This window comes from Eumetopias jubatus, unplaced genomic scaffold (assembly GCF_037043125.1).
Source record: "Eumetopias jubatus isolate StellerSeaLion01/CBP00866 unplaced genomic scaffold, mEumJub1_p1.0 scaffold_9, whole genome shotgun sequence".
NCBI lineage: Eukaryota > Metazoa > Chordata > Mammalia > Carnivora > Otariidae > Eumetopias > Eumetopias jubatus.
Genome location: NW_028274815.1, coordinates 30,009,689 through 30,030,285, shown reverse-complemented (window position 1 = coordinate 30,030,285; position 20,597 = coordinate 30,009,689). Strand labels below are relative to the sequence as shown.

At 45.4% G+C, this 20,597-nt stretch overlaps 1 protein-coding gene across 5 annotated transcripts in view; it reads right to left on the bottom strand.

Annotated features, from left to right (window-relative positions):
- Positions 1 to 16,593, bottom strand: part of CRIM1 (cysteine rich transmembrane BMP regulator 1) — a 186,254-nt gene extending 169,661 nt beyond the window's left edge. For 3 of the 5 annotated variants that reach the window (XM_028117212.2, XM_028117213.2, XM_028117214.2), the window contains exon 1: positions 15,676 to 16,072. In XM_028117212.2, the coding sequence (XP_027973013.1) occupies positions 15,676 to 16,006 (331 nt within the window). In that variant the 5' untranslated portion in view covers positions 16,007 to 16,072. Of the gene's footprint in view, positions 1 to 15,675 lie in introns of all 5 variants that reach the window. The other 2 variants (XM_088026387.1, XM_028117216.2) reach the window with 2 other exon arrangements.
- Positions 16,594 to 20,597: the final 4,004 nt, after the last annotated feature.

Here is a 20,597-nt window from a genome sequence, read left to right as displayed (position 1 = left end):
CCTTAAGTGTCTAATGCCTTAGTGTCTTAATTTGTAAACCACTTTAAGACTTTCAGGAAAGTAAACAAACAAACAAAGAGTTCATGACTGGTGCTAAAGGAAAAACAATTCCACCCGGCTTAATAACAAGTTGGGACTCCAGCCACGAGTCATCAAGAATTCCTCAGTCCCTGAAGTCATAGGGTTTGGAGAAAATCCAAAAGGAATTTTGCTTTTTTAAATTCCTTATATTGCATTCTTATGGACTTCCTGTTCAAACCCTTGTGAGGCATTTTTATTATTCACAGTCACACACTTCCACCCTCATGTTGTTGGCTTCGGAGTTCCTTCCCCAAAGAAGGTGCACAGTTAAATTCCTGATGACATTTGGAGATCACCTGCCGCAGTAAATAGGTTGTGTCATTCACTGGTGTAACACGGATGGAAAGTTCTCTGCATGTTTGTTAACTTAAACTCCCTCCTGATTAGTCCACATACATGCTTCAGACACAATCCTAGATTTGCAGAAAATACAGATGTTTATTATCAATTATTCATATGGTCACATATCTGACGCATGTCTATATAATAATTTGTAATTGTTTATCAGTTATAGTTTACAAATAGCTGATCACTGTAGCATTTCAACTGCTTAGTGTCCCAGATCCCTGATGGTAAAGAGGTTACAAGCTGCCGCCCACGAGGAAAATGTTTACAACCTGATGAAAGGTTGGTGAATGAAAGGTGGACACCTTTATGGCAAACTGGCAAAGAAGGAAAAGCCCTCACAAATAAAAATTACCTTTAAATATTAGCCAAAATAAATACAGCTGAAACTAACCTATCACAGCAAAATTTAAAAACTTAATTCTAAGGATGACTGGGGGAGGGGGGAGGGGTGACAGGAGAGAGGACCTGGTTAACCAGTTCTAAGCTTCCTTCTGCAATGATGAGACTTCTCACTGGGATTCTCTCAATACTTTCCACAATGCAAACCAAACAAGTTCAGATGGAAAAGTTTTTGTATAATATCTTGGATGACCTTGAGTCTAGATTTAGTCAACAAATGCTCATTGAGTTCTTCCTGTGTGCCAAGCGCTAGAACAACACACAATCCTGGCATTCGAATGGATCACAATGAGGCAGAGAGACAGAAATGTGAACTCTAACACAGTGTGAAAAATGTTATAACAGGGGAAGGAGAAAGTGCTATTTATGGGCACTGGGGGTGGGGGGATGGCATTGCTTTTTTCTGGGCAGGGCAGGAAGTCCTCACAAAGGAAGCAGCATAAAATGGCAGGGTTTGAAGAACGAGAACACATTCTGAAGGATGTAAAGACAATCTGGGGGAATCTGAAAGCGGATACCACACCCATTTTCCAGTTGCCGGCTTTGCCCCCCAAACCTCTAGTTGTGACAGATACTGGGAAGCATGTGTCGAACAGATCTCCTAATTTTCTGCATTCTCAAAGGGTCTTTGCCCAACATAAACTTGAAACAACGTTAGAAAGCCAACACCTTGAGAATAGTCAGGTACTGGATTTAGGAGTCTAATTTTCCCTTACCTGTGGGCTTTTAGTAATGACATGCAAATTACTAAGGCTCTATGGGAAGTTAAATGCTTATTATACTAAGATTATTAAAAAAAAAAGTTGGAATCATTATGCACATGAAATATATCCCCTCCAAAGGAAAAACAATTCACTGTTCCTCCTTTACTACTAGTCATCCTCTATGTTTTCTCCCTCTTTGTGGCTCCTCATACCTTCTACTTTTCCATTCTCTCAAGAAATGGTATCAGCCAAGCATTTCTGACTCCAGGGCACATGCTTACACATTCACACACAGTTTAAAAAATATAATACATGACTATTTTCAGTGCCAAATGTAGCTGTAACTATATATTTCTTTTGGACATGTTTTATGTTATAAAGCATGTAAATACTTTTTCTCCCTCAAGTTTTCCAGAACTCTACTGGCAGAGTCTTTTTCCAAAGCATTGAGTACAATTTCCTGAATAGATAGTCAATAAACTTGGTTGTTGAGAGCTCACTCACCTTCTCCCAACATAGTCTTTGAAAATAATTTCATCTCCTTCCAACCAAAAACACCTCTGGCTTCTTTTATGTGCTTATTTCCCTATAGAGGTATTCCATTTCTCACCCTAAATTTCTGCTTTTCCTTTCTGTTATCACATCTAAAATTCCTGTGTAAGGCCAAAAACTATGTTTAGTGATAACCTACTATAAATCAGCCCACACTGCCCCTTGGATAATAAATCTTTTGTCCCAATCAGCAAGAAATGAAGTCAGTAATCTTTCTGAGTTCCACTTGCTCATGTATAGATATCCCAATTAACCAGTTTAAAAGCCAAAGCACTTTAATTAGAATTGTTTTTTTCAAGTATAATAAAACTGCACAATCTTTACTTGTTAAGAAGTCATTTTCAGTTTGCTGATCTACAGAGTAGATAGTATACTTAATTTGCTTCAACTCTGCAAGTTGTTTTCAGCACATAACACAATGCAAAGTATTCTTTGTAGTGTGCTCTTAGCAGCTGTACACACACACACACACACACACACACACACACACACACAGTCACTCTCTATCCAAAGATATGAAGTTACCTACATCTTGAAAGAAAGAATTATCACAGCTTATTGTCTTTCAAAGTCACAACTGTAAGCGTACCAGGAGCCCAGTTGCTGATGCTACAAGATATTTTACCATCCTGGGCACACCTTTTTAGGCTAGCAAGTCCACCACAACCATGTGAAGAACACTGTATTATGAACTTTTACCACTTGCTGACCCATATTATCATATTCCACAGAATCAAATGAATCTCACGTACTGGCGAACACGTCCCCTCCAAACATTTCTACAGAACTCCTCTCTGCTATCCTGTTAGTGCAGACACCGTTACTGGAAGAGGTCCTCGCAGAGGATTTGATGCTTGGCACCAGCTTCTCTTACTAGTTGGGTTACCAATAGCTGGAGAGCTGCATTCAACCATGCTGGGAAGAATGTGGAGGCAAATGGAAAGAATGCTGGAAAGCAAGGCTTTCAGGGTGCTTGAGATACAGCTTACCCTGGGTCATGGCAGGGATTCACCGGGGAAGGAGGGCCAAAGCACAGCACAAAGTCATGGGCATGAGAAGTACCAAACAGACCTTCCAGCACAGACTCTGGTGGCAGCAAACACACACTGAACACCCTGGCCACTTCCAAGAGAGAAATGTTCTAGAGAGAAGGCCCTAGGCGTTCACACCGTCATTACTGCCCCCGCCCCCAAGTTTAAAAGTTCTTAAGTTCTCAAGCTAATATGCACCAACCAAGCAGGAAGAAAACCAAATAAAGACCTATTGATATACCAAAGAAGAGTAGAACAGAACCTAGTTTTTTCAGCAAAAGCTCCGATTAGTAAATGAACACCAGCCACCCCTCAATGGCTATTTCAGACACCACCATTAATTAGCTATCCAGAAATCTACCCTGGAAGGACAGACAGGATACGATCCGGAACAGGATTTAACTTCGGATATCATCAAAGAAAGAAAGAAAGAAAGAAAAAAAAAAAACAAACAAAAAACAGAGCAAGCCACAGTACTCCACAACCCAGAAAGGTTTTCGGTTAAACAACATAAAATGTCTATCCAGTTATTAGTAATCTCATAGTTAAAAACAAAAACAAAAACAAAAAACTTTCGGAGCAAAAAGCAAAATACCACTGAAAACTAAAAATGAAACAAGTTCACACTGCTAAGGATTGGTGGCTTAGGTAATTGAACTGAAAGTGAGAATCACAGAAGAGATCTACATAATAATTAGCTGCTGAGTTTTCTCCAGTCACATACTCCCAAATGGAGTATTTAGCATTCAGCAGACTTATTAACGAATAAATGCCCGACTGGAATTAACTAGCACCTCATTCTGGAAGGCTGCTCTTGGCAAAAATGTAATATCCACAAGGCAAAGCAAGCTGATTGCTGGTGTACACTGCAGGTTGGGCTGGGCGTCCCATTCTTTGGAATAATTCACATTACATCAAGTTTCAGAGCCATGCACGGGTCCACACCACCTGGACAATATGCAAAGGATGGGTGGGGTTTCTAGACCCCAAGAGACAACTTCCTGAGCTCCACAGCTGGCCTGTTCTTGAAATACCGTCAGGGTAGACTTGGTGTCTCACAGACACGCAGGGCTTCCTGCTCCCGGGGCTCGCGGCACACAGAGGTAACCCGGGGGGCTGGCAGGGCATGCAGCTTGACCCTTTGCAGAGACTCCTCAGCTCATCCTCCCGGTGTGAGGCGCCCAAGGGCCACATGGGCCAGTACCCCGGCCACCCCCACCCAACCCTCACATGCAAGGACTGCTATGTTTCTTTAAATCCAGCCTGCTCCTGAAGGAAACTCCCTGGCAAGTGAAAACAGCCGCAAAGGTAAAAGAATGCTGGGAATTTGGCTGCCGCCTGCAATATTAGGAAGAACAGCAATTACTCAACTCTCTCCTAGTGTCAGAGGCAGAAATGAACATGTGAATTTGGGCAAGTTTCGGCCTGTCTTTGCTCAAGCTTCTCCCCTTGTGGTAGCTGTCACCTACCTACTTCACAGTCATCGTAATTAATGAAGTAAAGGAGGGAAACGGAGAAAGAGTGAAGGCAGCAGGCCAGCCCATTCACAAAAGAGGCATAAATTCTACCCCGAATCCAGGCTGGGCCAACAGTCACCATGGCTTAAAGACTGCCAGCATCTAAAGACGTCAATAATGTCCCGATCACTGTGTTTTGCCCTCTCCACCGCTTCGCAATAAAAAGAACTATGTGAGAACGCTTGATCTTTTCCTCCAAGCCCTTCCGCCGACAGCCCTTGGCAAGGAGTCCTGTAGACACGACCACTTCTCCCTTCCTTGGCTCTGCAAACACAAGGTAATATTTGACTCCTGTGCCCCACTTCTAGGTCGTAAAAAACATAGATCTTATGACCAGAAAGGCCTTAAGATATCATCAGTTCAGTTCCTCTGCCTTCAGGTAGGCAACTACCTAATTCCCTTTAGATAAATTAAGGCAACATCAAGGGAAGTTGAGAAGGTTTTATTTGAGTTACTGAGCTACTAAGGGATGAAAGCACATCTGAAAGCATGGCTACTTTGTCTCCTGTATCATGGTACACTCTCACATGCAAGAATGTTGCACTATTTCTTTCTCTGAGCAGCCTTAAATCCTTCCTGTCACAAACTGGTATATATATGAACCCATTCATTCTTTTGATTAAAACATGGAAATTTCGGGCACCTGGGTGGCTCAGTCATTAAGCGTCTGCCTTTGGCTCAGATCATGATCCCAGCGTCCTGGGATGGAGCCCCAGGTCAGGCTCCTTGCTCAGCGGGAAGCCTGCTTCTCTCTCTCCCATTCCCCCTGCTTGCGTTCCCTCTCTCGCTGTCAAATAAATAAATAAAATCTTTAAAAAAAATAAAAATAGAACATGGAAATTTTTTGGCCTTTCATTTTTATGTCACAGACAGTGGTAATAAATTTTCCTGAGATCTGTCTGAAATAGAAGAACTCAGTAGTTCTGAAAAACACATACAATCTTCCTCAAACCATTGAAACATCTCTCTACTTTGGTTTTCAGAGACAGAACTATTTATCCCTTTTTCCTCATGCAGAATGTAAATGTCCGTGTCTTTAAAAAAGCAAATGTGCCAACTATGGAGAGTGAGGAAAAAGGGGAAACCATGTGAAGGTTTTCCAGATCTACATTCGACCAGATGATGGAATGTTCTCTCTCTGCAGAATTATAAACACACACTGAGGGTACTGAGCACCTACATCCCGTATGTATGGTTCCTCACATGTGATGGGTCTGAAGTGGTCCAACTAATCGTTAAGATGAAAAGTCTAGCTCAGGTCAAACTTCCTTACGATAGCTTTACCTTATTTTGGCAGGTCTTTTAGAGTCTTAAAAAAGAAGTATCACAACTCTCCAATGTTGATATGCCTTTTGTTTTATCACAGCTGTGAAACGTTTTGCTTGTGGCCTTTGGATAAGAAGCTAAATAAGTTACCTCTTGTAGACCCAGGACTTTGCAGGCTCAGGTTTCATTCTGCCCTGCCAGAAATTCCTTTCTGTTTTGAATCTGAGATGTTTGTTTATGGTTTTTGTTTTGAAATGCTAAATAAGACAGGCAGAGTCTCTAGTTACAGCCTATATCTTTTTTTTTTTTTTTTTACCTTGCTATAGCCAGAGTGGCTCCTTGTTAAGGACTAAGCACTTCCCTAAAATTTCCAAAGAGCAGATTCTTCAAATTATCTTCTCAGGAACTTGAAACATAAAATAACACCTTAAAATATAATTAACACTTAATTTTTGTTCTTAAATGTTCATAAGACAAATGTTCCCAGGTGATTCCAAATTAGGGTGCTATTTTTGGATTTGACAAGCACATACTTAAACAAAACCTTGAAGTTTCAAAGTTTATCTCATCTTGCTTGTAAGTTACATATTTGAATACCAGCACTCTTGATGAAAGATAGAGGCACTACAATGATAGGTACTAAAAGAGTTTCGGGAAGAAAATTCAATTTCTATTGTGTGATAATAAGGTTTGGTTGTCAAGAAGAAAATAAAAAAGAGTTATAAACTATTGATTGCAAGGATTATATCTTCATCAAGTTCTTTCTCCTTGTTCCCTAAGAGCCAGTATAAAGCATTTGCTTTGTGAGTCCTCAGCCCATATTTACTGGGTAAAAATGACACACATTTGCAGGCATGGAGGCAGCGCAGCAGTTCTGTCTTCCTAAAGTGGGGGCCGCACCTACCGCAGGAGCTAAAGAGACAAGAACTCAGGTATTTTAATTCTAGGCATTCTTTCCCAGCCTTCCACTGTAGTACAAAGATGCTGCAGAGAAACTACAAGGCAAGTCCACGGGAAAGCCGTGGTATTAGTCCACAGGAAGGATGGCTGGAACCCACAGGATCAAGAAAAGCCATGCAGATGTCCTCTGGGCGGCACACCATCTCCTGCTCATTCTTAACCTGCCCTTGTCTTTGAGCCGGCTGGGATGGCGGCTCCATCCTTCCTTCCTTCCTTCCTTTTGTAACTGCAGTGATCCCAGCCTTGCCCTGGTGACACTCCTGGGGTCTCCCATGTCTCCAGGGATGCCCTGAAACCCACAGAAAACTCCTAACAATAAAGGGAAATTTAATTTGCTTCCATTAAACCACAGGCCATCAATATTAAGATAGGTCACCTTTTAAAAAGTCTTAGTTTGAAATAGCTCTCTGGTACTAGGAACACGAACCACAAAATCAAGCAAATGTCCACATTCTGCTGAAACAGCAAAGAGGTTAGGAACTACAGCAGTACTAGACTCGAATGTGAAGGGGCTGTGTGTCACAAAGTGCATTTTTTTTTTAACTTCTATATAAAGCTAACAAAGAAGAAAATGAAATTCAGGGTAACAGAATGAAAATTAGAATTAACATTATTTTTTAAAAATCTATTTGGTACCAGGAATTACACTCTACACACACCCACACACACATTATCTATGTGATTTTATATATCTATGTATGTGTTCCAAACCTCATTACAGCATCTACTTCACAGAAAGCTGCAAGTATTCCATTTTTACAGACGAGGAACCCGGAGCCCAAAACAACGAAGCAAGTCAGTTGTTCAGTTAAAAAATAAGAGCTGAGGTTTGAACATAGGTTTGTCTAGTATCAAGACCCATTTTCTTTTTCCTAAAACATCCTGCACAGAGGAGTGGGAAGCAGAAAGGAAAAGAGCACACCCTCAGACCTTGGTAGGTGCCACCCCCTCCCTCCCCCCACTAAATCCTTCCTGGTGGTTAGAGTTAGAGCCCCTCTTAGCTGCTCTTGAGATGCTCAGCACTTTTCTCAGGGCTTTACAGCTGTAAATAACTCTTGGATATAAGCGTCTCTGCTATCTGCCATTAGACCATGGCCTCTGTGAAAGGGGGGTCCCTATCTTATTTATTTTGGCTGACAAATAACTAAAATAGCAGGTAACATTATCAGGTCTCATAGGCCATGCTCTGTTCCATGGACTAGCTTTTTGCTCCTTAAAGTGTGGTCCCAGGATCAGCAGCTTTGGCATCACCAGGGAGTTTATTAGAAATGCAGAAACCCAAGCCCCACCCAGACCTACTGAATCAGGACCTCCATGCTCAATGAGATCCCCAGGTGATTTATGTGCACATTAAAATTTCAGTACAGTTTTATCTCATTTAAGCCTCACAACAAACACACATGCTACCTATTACTATTTACCAAGAGGGAAACTGAGGCTTAGAAAGGCAGCATCATTATAGTGTAGCACAAAGACCAGACCCATAGCAGCTGCTCAGTAAATACCTGTGGGCGGAAGGACAGCAAGGAAACAGGTAGGAAGGAAAGGGCTGGGTAAACGTTTGACCTCTAGTTCTGTCTAGTTTGTACAAACTTCAGCAGCAGGTGGGCCTGGGGTCCCAAAGCAGGTGAGCTGCAGCAACAAAAGCTGCCTCCTTAGCTCGTCAGGTCAAATCCTGTGGGGACCAGCAGTGGGAACACTCCAGGAGCTAGAGGCAAACTCTTCCTCCAGAATATAATGTGAAAGAAAATGTACAGTCCCAGTTACAGTGAGGTTAGGTGCCCTCCTCTCCCCCAAACGAAATATGAGCCCACAGATAAATGGTTACATTTATAACTCCCATGACGTAATGCAAAAAATTTCAGGTTCCTCCCTCTTTATTTTTACCCAAAATATACAAATGATTTAGACAAAGTTTAACAAACGGACATCTGAAGAAATGCAGCAAATAGCTTTAGAGGCCCTTAAATAAGTTTTTTACTTATGCACTTATGGTGTTGGGGTAGAAGAAAAGAGGGGACCTGAGCTTGATAATTTGCTCCTTTTCTAAGAGCCCAAACTCCTTAACTACTGATAATCATTACTCAGGTAGAAGAGGATTAAGCAGAACAACAGAATGCACCCATATCAAGTTGTTTTACTTACAGTGGTTGGTACCTTTGTTGTTATTAAGTGTCACTGCCAGTCACTCTTCCAAGTGCTTCAAAGCAATTCATTCACTGAGTCCTTACAGCAACCCTATTATTAACCCACTATACAGACAGAAAACTGAGAGGTGCAGAAGTAGATGCACAGATTTGACCTCAGAAACCAAGTTTCTAACCATGACACACTTTTATCAAGGTGTACGTCTTTTGCACGGGGAATTAATTGGGGCTGGGGAAGGGAGGTAAGGAATTGAAATCTGTTTGTTTTGTAAAAGAAAAAAGGATCTTTTAACATTATTTTTCCACGTAGTAATAGTAATAGGTAGCATGTGTGTTTGTTGTGAGGCCCAACATGAACTCTTAGAAATGTTAACTTTGAGGGCTTTCTTAAATTTAAGTCTATACAACCACTCCTCTGACCAGAAGACGGAGGAGGTCCTGTCGAAGCACAGACCAGGCTAACTGGCCAGACAAGCAGCAGGGAATGGCTGAGATGGAAAGATGCCTGATATAAAGGGACACCTCTCAGCTCACTGCCCACGCTCATCTGCCTAAGTGGAACAAGCTAGAACACGGAGAAAAATCACTCTGGAAAGGAAACTTGCCATTCTGAACCACAGCTAGTAAGGCATTAAGAATGCAGCCTCATTCTCAGATGCTGGGAAACACTCTGATGGATGTTGCACAGGCTCTAAGAAGAATGGGTAGGATCCCATCCCCCAGCAAAAAAAGAGCTCCTATTCATACTTTTAAACCTAATCTGAATTCAAATTCTCCTTTTCAGCTTTGCCACCAGACCCTGAAAAGATCTCAGATGCTGCGATTCCTAGAACAAATTTTAACCACCTACTTCACTCAACAACTAAACATATACACACTTGCAAAATCATTTCTACCTGGCTTGAACCTGTACTATTATGTAGACTTTTTAAGGTCTTGCTGCCTTCTTTATTGAGATGAAAAGAGTGTAGAGGAGGGGCGCCTGGGTGTCTCTCGTCCATTAAGCATCTGCCTTCAGCTCAGGTCATGATCCCGGGGTCCTGGGATCGAGTGCTGAGTGGTATGGCTCCGAGAGCCTGCTTCTCCCTCTCCCTCTGTCATTCCCCCCACTTGTGTTCTCTGGCTCACTCTATCTCTCTGTCAAATAAATAAATAAAATCTTTAAAGGAGGAAGGAAGAAAGGAAGAAAGGGAGGAAGGAATGGAGGGAGGAAGGAAGGAAGGGAGGGAGGAAGGGAGGAAGGAAGAAAGGGAGGGAGGAAAGGGAAGGAGGAAGGAAAAGAGTATGGAGAGTAGGGAACAAATGTGAGAGGTCCCCAAGCTCCCCAGCTGCCCTCTGCCTCAGCAGAAGGCCTGGTACAGAGCAGGAAATCAATGAAAGAGTGACTGATTTCTATGCAAAGACAAGTCAGATCTCTGAAAATTCAGCTTTGGAGAAGTCAACCGCTGAGAAGGAAGGCTTTCAGTTTGTTACTCATGCATGCTTGGCTAGTCTAGTTTCCTCTTCGAATAATTAATTGAGCTGTACTGGGGTGTCTCGAAAATCCTGATATCGCCTGTGCCACATCCGGAACACAGTATTACAGGAACCTGCTTCACCAAACACACCTGGCCTTCCATCCATCATACCATGGCTCATCTGACGGCGTCCACATTCTAAAGCAGCACTGCTATCCTGCCATGTTCCTGCCGTCACCTGAAATATGTTAAACACACCCACATTTTTTTCAAGAATTTCACAATTAATGTCTGGAATGCATTTTGGATTATTCTTCAAAGGATGACACAGTTGCCCGAAGATGAATTCAATATTTTTCCTTTCTCCCATTTGTCATTCTTTGGTCCTCCCACTCCCTTATCTTTTTAGGGTCATCTACTTACTCCTCCCAACTCCATAATGCCTGTCCCCAGCACCCACAAGCTGTTCCCTTGTTTATCCAAGGCATCGCTTCTAACCAAGCTGCACAGAACACAGAAACCTGCATGCACCATTTCACTAAATACCTATCGCTAGACACAATGCCCACAGTTTAAGGATTCTTCAAACAGTTTTCTTCATAAATTAACCTGTTCACAACTGCACTGCCAACATACCTGCATGTGGATTCTGCTGGTCACTGTTAAGCATGAATTAATGGCAGCAAGTATCTCTAGATGTGCTATTTTTGCCTTTCTGGTACTATGCAATTCATTTGCCCTTTGCCAAGTGTTTTATGTGACTGGATTCCTGAATAACAGGATTCTGCAAGCTTGAGAGTCAAAGTGAAGGTCACCAAGTCCTGTCATTTATGTATGTGCAGTGAATAGTCTCTCCATATTTTGTCAATATTTACTTCTGGGAGGAACTAATTATTTCCTTGTTTACTTGCATTGGTTTCTCTTCCCATACCCTAGTATCATAATTTTATAGGCCCTCTGCTGGCTTTCTCTATGAGCTCATTCCACCTGAAGACTTTTGAGATGAGAAGCAAAACACATTCCTCAAAATGAGGAGTCCTGGGTGTTTCAAGTTTTCAAATGCCAATACAGGAGTATTAACTTTGCCCCTCCCCTCTTCTTTTTAATTAGTAAAATTAAAATGCATGGACTCTTGACTTCAAGTCCTACATTTCAGAGCAATGAGAGGAGAGCCGTGTGGCTTGTGCATTAACCAAACGGGTTTGGTTTAGGAAACAAACCTGCCTCCTGCAGCCTGACCTCAGATCCTCCATAAATTCTTTTCCAAAGAGCCATCATCTCTATCCCCGACTCAGTTTTCCAGGGTTTTGAAAAGAAACTATAACCTTCTAAAGGCAATAGATTCAGAATCCAACACTGTTTGCTGTAAGCACCCACCACATAACCACAGTATGGTTTTCCTCCTCACTGTCCCCATGAAAACTAGGTGGAAGGAAAAGTTAAAATACCTGGGAGAAATAAAAGAACTGTGTTTTGAAGGAGATAGTTTGGTGGATGCCATGATAAAAAACCATGGAAAGTTCCATAAAGACGAAGCTACTGAGTAAATATGCAATGGGGGACAAAAAAGTTGGTACTTGTCTTATGACAGTGATCACCTGGCTCCAATACAACAAAGTTCTCAGGGCCGAGCCACTCAGTAATGTCTGCCAGGTTCCAAGTCACTCTGTCCTCACAAACTGTCAAACTCAAGCCATCATGTGCCTGTTTACTATGTAGAGAGAGAAGGCCGCTCATGCCCCCCCCCCACCTTGCCCCAACCCCTCACAACAGAAGCATCATGTACTATACCACATAAGAGGGAAAATGGTCCTCACCCCCATCTCAAAATAGAATCCTCATGGTACCATCAAAACCTTCTTCCCAGAAAATCCCGCTTTGGTAATTTTTCAAAACTCTGTCTTTGATCTCCCATCCAGTCTTCTGCCTCAGGAGTTCAGAATTCAAACTTTTTCTCTAGCTTCTAGGTGATTTACCTGGAGGCAGGCAGCCCAGCCAAGGAACAGGCCGCTTGGGAAGTCAGAAACGGCCACAGGGACTCACCTAATGAGTGGAAACAGTAAAGAGACTTATGCCCTCCTGGGGGCCAAAAAGCACTTTTTTAGACTGCGAGAGAGCAGAAAAAAACTTTACGTACTTGGCTCTATGGTCAGTTTTTAAAATGCACTTAAACCAAAAATGTATTTTATTTAAAAAGAAATGATTTGGTTGATAATCTAAACAACGCTGAAAAGACCAACTGTACATGTATGTCACGTGACTCACAGGGTACAATTCTTCACATTATTTCATCTTTCAGAAAATATTTTTTCTTCACTATTCTTTCTATGGAGAAGACTGTTTATCCATTTGATCAATACACATTTATTGAGAGCCTACTATGGGCTGGCATGCTTTCAAAACCTAAGACAGTGAGCCACAGGTTGGCAGGGGTCCACCTTTGCTTCTGATTTATCTAACTCATTATGTGAACCACAGTTAAAAAACATGATTTTTTTTTCACCACAAAGTCAGAAAGGAGAGTAACACAAATAAAAACTACTGCAATTTGGCAAACGGAACAATGTAACTGGTATTTAATTTATGTCCTCCAAAGCCGGTAGATTAGTAATAATAATATATCTATACATGCAATAGGATTTCTCAGTGTAGGCAATTAAATGTTTTCAAAAACAGTTTTCATTAACAGATACAACCAGTAGGGGTCATTTTAGTGCAAAAATTGCAACGAAAGAGACTTCAACATGATTAAAATATATCAGTTCCTAGTCACGTCAGTTATAATAATCGTGTTTCAGTGTGTGAATTTCTCAATAAAAATGCAAACTGAAGGAAAGACTAGCCACTGAGAAGTTTCTTGCAAACTAACAAAAAAGAGTCCGCACCTTCTATGTAATTACTGACATTTAAAGACTCCTCTAATTTTATAAAAAGAAAAAAAAAGGTTATCCTATGTTTTCCATAAATTTTGTGGTCAAATGAAAATACTTGAAATTTCAGACAGACGATTGACAGTATCTGTGTAAATCCAAACACTGTATCATGACAGGTAGCCGTGTTCTTACTTTGGTTTAATGGATTTAGAATACAACTTGACGGCTGCTTTTAGAATTCTAAAAAGATTAGATAAAAAGAAATGCTAAGCGCCCAGTTTTGGCAACTGAAAACAGTCCTGCTAAATGAAAAGTGTCACTAGAGAACGCTAATTGAGATATAATCATGGAAACAAGTACTTCCAAGCATCTTCGAGGCTAATACCAAGTGCATGGGGTGTTACCAGAAGAAATCAAACTAAGAGGGATCGCATCATTTCAGAGGAATGAAAAGCTCACGACAAACTGCCAAAATAACTCTATACCGTGATACTGGAAGACTGGTGCCAAAACACTCCATTCCCGTGCGAGCCCCCAGCTCCACATTTCCTTCACCAGCAGTACATTGAGAAGAAACAAAACAAGGGTCAGAATCGTTAAAACCTCCAAAAGTCCTTCTCAGAGCATAGCAGTTTCCACTGCAGTTACCCTTCTTTCATGTTGCTTGTTCTTTTTAGATTTATGGGAGGCTGGCTTAAGTAAATTATACACTCCAAGTGGCAGGGTTCAAAGATGCATCTTTGAGTGCAACTCATTCAGAATTCCCCAAATCAAACACATAAAATTGTATTGTATCAGAAGTTAATCTCCTGGCCATTTCTTCCTGATGTGAGAAATAAAAACACATGTATTAACATGGGACTTGACACCAGTTCAGAGGCTTTTGTGTTTCAGGCAAATAAACTCTTCTCGCCCAATGTCCTAAGGGTGCAGCAGGGCAGGGCCCCTTCCCTTTGAGAAGAGTTCCCTTCACTCCATACTGCCCACTAGCTTCCAAACCAGAAAAGCCGCCTTGATTTTCCAGAACTGTCCAAACTCTAAAAGGGGTAAATAAATGTATGTGTATTTAAAGAAAATCACAGAATTGAAGTCTTTTAATAGACCCATTTTATCCTTAAGATTGCCACCTTCTTTTTCAGTACCTCGGCACGATAAATAAACACATGCACACAGAAGGATGCCTCAGAAGAAAACCTTCTCTGGTGTGCTGAGTCTGGCTGTGCGTGGTAAGGAAGGGGCCAGCTCAAAGAGCGACAGGTCGCTCCTCCAGAAGGCAGCTGCTCTGCACCAGGATGCCCCGGAACAGCATCATCACCCCGACGTCAGCCCGAGCAGGGATCCCGCTTCTAACTGGTGCTCGAGTCCTGCCCAACAGCCAAATAAAAAGAACTCACTGCCCCTCTCTCTAGTCCCCAAACCTGACCAAACACCCGGAGGCCGAGACAGGCGGGCAGGGCTCAGGGCCGACATCCGCTCACAGGGGTCCACCCAACCAGCGGAGGCTCACTTCTGCCTCTGTCAGTCTCCACACCCAGGTGCACAATGCTTCGTGGAGAAAACAGGAGAACAGCCTTCGCTGTCAAACAAAAACAGAAGGAACCGGCAACACGCTAGGAAACACGCGGATATCTGATCTCAAAAAAGCAGCCACGAATAGTCAGCAACAACTTTTCACTCCTAGGTGCAACACCCCCCCACCCCCCGCCCCCATTCAGAAGAGCAAGCCTTTGACTGTTTTCAATAGGCAAATAAATGAGTAACCACCGTATGTAACTTCCCCTGGGCTGACATATTCCGGAGCTGAAACTGATTTACATGCGAAGGAAGAGGAAGGGGGTGAAGGAAGAGAGCAAGGAAAAAATAATAAAAGAGTCACACAGGGAGCGTGAGCTGAAGACACGTCTCCTCGCCAACAGAAAAGGGACTTTCGAGATCGGTGTGCAGCACTCGGCAGCACACTGCGCTTGTGCGGGGAGGGCGGCAGGGGCCGGACTCCCCGAGGGGCTCGCGACAGCCTCCGCAGTGCCCCCTGCCCGCGGCGCCCCCACCTCGGGGCGCGGGGCCCGCCCCACCCCCCGCAGTCCCAGCCCGAACAGCCACACGTGTGCGGGTCTCGGCGCGGCCACCCCCACCCGCCCGCCCCCACCCATGAAATCCACCCTAGCCCGAGGCCGGGCCAGCGCCCGGGGAAGCGGGCGAGCGGGAACCAGGGTACGCGGGGGCCCTCTCCCGGGGGCGGCGGCCCCCTCCTCCCGCGGAGCCCTCTCTCCTCGGGAAAGTCTCGGCCAAACTTTGTTCGGCGCAGCCAGGTGGGAGGGGGCCCGCGGCGGGCGGCCGTACCTTCGCATACGCCCACTTCGTACTCGGTGATGGAGTCGCCATTGAGCGGGGGGCGGATGACACAGCGCAGCCCCCGGTCGCAGGCTCCGTGGAGCCCGTAGGCGCCGCCGCAGCTCTCGTTCCTCTGCCGGGCGCACATGTAGCAGCAGCCGCAGACGCCCTGCACGATGCTCCCGGGGCAGCTCCTGGGCTCTTCGCACTTGGACTCGTCGCAGGGCAGGCAGACCAGCGCCCGGGTGCCGGAGCGCGCCAGCAGCAGCAGCAGCCCCAGCAGCCAGACCAGGAGGTGCCCGCAGCCGGCCAGCCCCCTGCCCCCCGCCACCAAGTACATCCTCCTGCGCCGCCGCCGCCTCCTCCTCGCAGCCGGGCCGGGAGCGGGGCGGGCGTCCTCCCCTGCGCGGGGCACACGCGCCGCCGCCGCCGCACCCGCAGCCCGCGGTCCTCGCCGCCCCCCTCGGGGCCCCCGGGGCGCGCCTCCCCTCGCGGGGCGAGGCCCCCGCCCCCCGCTGCGGGCCGCGCCGACCCCGAGCCCACTAGCGTTGGCGCCAGCGGTGGCTTCCCTTCTTCCTCCTCCTCCCGGGAGGGAGGGGGAAAAAAGAAAAAAAGTTTCCTCCCGGCAGCTCCGGTTCAACCCAAACTTCTGGCGGCGGCGGTGGCGGCGGCTGCGCTGGGCTCCAGCCCCGGCTGGCGGCGCCTCTTCCCTCTCCTCCGCCGGTTCGGCCGGCCCCGCGGCGGTGGTGGCGGCGGCGCAGCCTCCGGGCCGGTCCCCGCCTCCCGAGCCGCCGAGTGGGCGCGGTGGCGCAGCAGAAGGTCCGCGGCGTCCACTCCGCGCGCCCCGCTCGCCTCACTCCTGCGCGGCTCCTCCGGGCGCTTGTTTATGGCTCGAGCCTCCGCCGCTCGGGCTGCGCCCTCCCCCATCCTACCTCATCCCCCAGACCTCGCCCCCCCCCCCGCGCGCCTCTCATTGGCTGCCCCCCCACCCCTCCCGGCCCGGCCGGCCCCCTCCCCCGCCCTCCCTCGCGGGCTGCCGGGTCCTTCCTCCCTCACACGCCTCCTCCTCCTCCTCTTCCTCCTCCTCCGCCTCCGCCTCCGCCTCCTCCTCTTCCTCCTCCCGCTCCGGCTCCTCCGGCTGGAGCCCGGCGAGCCGAGCCGGCCCTGAGGCCGAGCCTTCGCGCGCCTCCTTCGCCGGGGCTCTGCGGGCGCGCTGCGGCTTGGGCTCGGGGCGCACACCGCGGGCAGCGAGAGGCGCGGCGTGCCGGGCGACCGCAGGCTCCGCGGCCACCGTGGCTGTGGCCTGGGCGCCCCGAGGGCGAGCCGGCTGCCCCTACTGGGCCGGCTTTGAGCTCGGAGAGTGGCGGGGACCGCCGAAGCTCGGGGCCGACGGGGTTGCTGCAGCCTTGGCTGGGGCACCCGCCGGATCCAAAGGGAAGCGAATGCACGGAAACCTCCGCAAATGGATGAGAATCCATCTTCCACTCGAGCTGGGGATAGACTTTGTGAAAGATATTATGTAATGGAGTCTCGGGAAGCTCGAGACGCCTCCAGCGAAGCTGCTGGTGAATTAATTAAGTGCTTTAAACGGTCTAGGTAAATATTCCGCAGGGGGTGGGGAGGATGGTTGAGGACTGCTGTAGCTTGAGTTGAATTTTAACTGTCCACATCCTGTGTGTCTGGTCGCTCTGCCGTCTGTGCCGAGGTGCTGTTATGGGAGGGGGTGAATGGAAAGTAGCAGAGCTGAATTTCTCTCCCTTGAGTAAGGCCGAATACTGGATTACTACAAGTCTTGACATGATTGGACCCGTGTTTCTCGTGCATCATTAATGTCATCTGACGTTGCCCTGTTCTTTCCCAAGCTCCTGGACAGAAGTGATGGGTTTCCTTCTTTTTTCCCCCCGTTTATTTGTTTATTGTAAATATACTGTAAATATATTAATAAAGAAGATGTGTGACATGTTATTTGTGAGAACCCCAGTGAAGAAGTAACTGAAGTGATGCAAAATGCGTTGTGCGGAGATTGTTTCTCTTCTGTGACTGTCAGAAAACGTTCGGAAATGACAGGCTCTGTAATGACCCACCATTCACAGGATATGTACCAAGGTCAATAAAATTCGTGAATTAACAAAAAGTGACTTGCATCGTGTGGGGGGGTGTGTGTGAAAAAATCAAGTCCTGTGGCAGGTGTGAGGTGGGAATGGGCAGCGGACCTTCTGATCCGGAATAGTCTGGTTCCAGAAAGGTGGCAGCCAAGTGGATCCTGAAAATCGTGGCTAATGAACCAAAAGTTAATAGCACAGAATTGTAAGGAGAAAGGAAACAAAGATGCCTTTGAAATCCTCTGTCTTCGGAACAAATTTATACTTACCATAAATATTTTGGATTTAACCACTCCAATTCTGAACCAAAAAGCCAGAGTTAACCAGTGGAATATTCCCCAGTCACTGGCATCAGAAAACTAAATGTTTCTCCAATCGTATTTCTTTGTCCTGAGGAGAGGAAGAGACTCATTAACTACTACTGATTATCAGTGGGTGACAGAGAAGATTTTCAACAATAGAAAGGGGGAATGAACATCCCGTTTTCTAATAGGGTCTAAAGAGCTGTTGGGATGACTAGTTTCCAAAGATGTTGTAGAGACAATTCCTGTAGTTGTGTAGGTCAGGTTAGATGCCCTCTGAAAGACCTCATAGCCTGAGGTTCTGCAATTATAACTATTAGTGAAACTGTTTGAAATATGCTCGATTTTCTATTAGCAGAATTCAAGAAAGATAAAAACACACCACACTGTTAAACATGACTGTTGCTTGTATCCCAACAAGGCACCAGCACTTTGCTGTGGGATTTGCCAACAAACTGTCATCATTGTGCTGTGTTAAAAGGCCTTTGCCACTCTTGCAGAGAGGTTATCTATATTTCTGTTCAAATGCAAGTATAAAGACATTATTAAAATGTAGCAGATAACATTGTAGGACTCAACAGGAAAAGCCAAGGTCAGGTGGTGGAAAAAAGAATGCAGGAGTGAGAAAGCCACTGTCAACTGAAAAAATAAGAATAATCATTCTCAAGGTCCTACTTTTGTGTTTGCGTTTTTTATTTTTTTAAGGCAATATATTAAGGGTTAGGGAAAGCTAGAGATTGAACACAAGCAAGGGACAATATGGAGATCACCATCCATCTTTCCTGAGATTCCGGTGGAAGGTAGACAAACACAAGGCGATAAAGGCTGACTTCTCATGGGAAATCAAGTTAACCTTAGAAAGGACTGGAGAGATTCTTAAGACTAAGATGGATATATCAACTTAGAAAATTCAACTTATATGGGGTCCTGTGCCATAGAATTCATAGAGAAGCAAAGGAGAAAACAGGAAGAGTTACATGAGGCCTGTAACTAGTAATAAATAAGCAGCCAGCAAGGGTCTGGCAACTTATCTGAAACCAGTGTGTGAACTAGGAGCTCAGTTATGAAATAGCAGTTTCTTCCCTGGGATCCAGGAGGGACTCTTAGGTGGCCAGAAGCCAAGGCTGATATTGAGGCTCAGACAAAAGGATTCCCTCATCTTTAGAGACCAGAGTAAAGATCCAGAAGAAAGGAGAGGTGGGCCCAACATGGTGACAATTGGGGGTCAAGGGAGAAAGTAGACTGGGAGGGATAACACAGACCCTGGAAGTTCTATACAAATGAAAGAGATAGAGTCATACATGGAATATGGTCTAATGCCTCCTCCTCTGGGAAGTCTCTTGAGCTCATTCCCTGATCTATTCTAAACATTTTGTAACTACCTCTGCTTGTAGCATTTATCATGGTATATTATACAACTTTCTCTAAATAGGTCTGGACTCCATTAAATTGTCAGCTTCTTGGGGGGGGAGGGCACATGACTCGTAAGAATGTACACACGCCTGAATGAGTTGATAAAGAGAGGGAAGAATTATAGGTAAAAAGATGTATGAACATTCTTGTCTGCAGCCTCTCTCTCTTGGTTTTAGTAAATGCCTCTAAAATAAGGCTTTGAAAGGGTGGTGGTACATAAAGGAGTCTTCCAAACTGGGGGTGTGGGGGGGTGGGTAGTGCACAAAACCAAATCCCACAGGTCTAAACGGAAAGGCAGTTAGACTATACTTCTGATGGAGGTCTGGAAGAAGAGACAGTCCGCCCTCTATTGGCCGTTGGGGGGGTTGGATGGGAGGGGTTTGCTAAATTGTTGAAAATGTCTAAAAATCAAATGCTCAGCTGGGGATCTAGCAGAAAGTGGAAATAAGAGAGCAATAGACAGACCAGTGGTATTAGAGCCCTCCTCCTTGGTACGGTGCCTAGTTCGACCTCTCCACTCTAGTCACACGCTGGGATGTTTGTGTTTTCCGGAAACAAAAAGAAAAATGTAGGAGTTGGCATTTGAGTCTGAAAAACACACGCTTAGAACTGAATTGCACCAGAGAAAAAGTCTCCTTGTTTTCTAAAGATGTTGCATACATAGTAGAAAGATCTATGAAGAAACCAGGACAAGAAACCTGCTCTTTTCCCCTCTCCCCGCCATGGCTCTGGCCAACCTCAGCTGGGCTCACCTTGGGCTTGGACCCTGTCAGTGGCAGGGAAACCCCTGGTCTGGAGGCTCAGCCATCTGATCTTGGGCTCTGGATCTGGTACTTGGGCTAGATTATCACCCCCTAGTACCTAATTTTACTGAGGCAGCTCCTGTCTTATCTACCCTGCCTGTGTACGGCAGCTACTCTGGACGTATTAGAACACAGGAAGGCACGTGCACAGCACCGGTTCTCTCTCTCGCTGTTTGCGTATGTTTGAACAAGGTATTTATCCTTTCTGAATCAGTTTCTTCCTTGTAAAATGTAGACAAATTTGAATACCAACCACACAGGGTATAGTATGGATAAAATGGGTGTTCTTTTATATTATTTTTGGAGTCCTT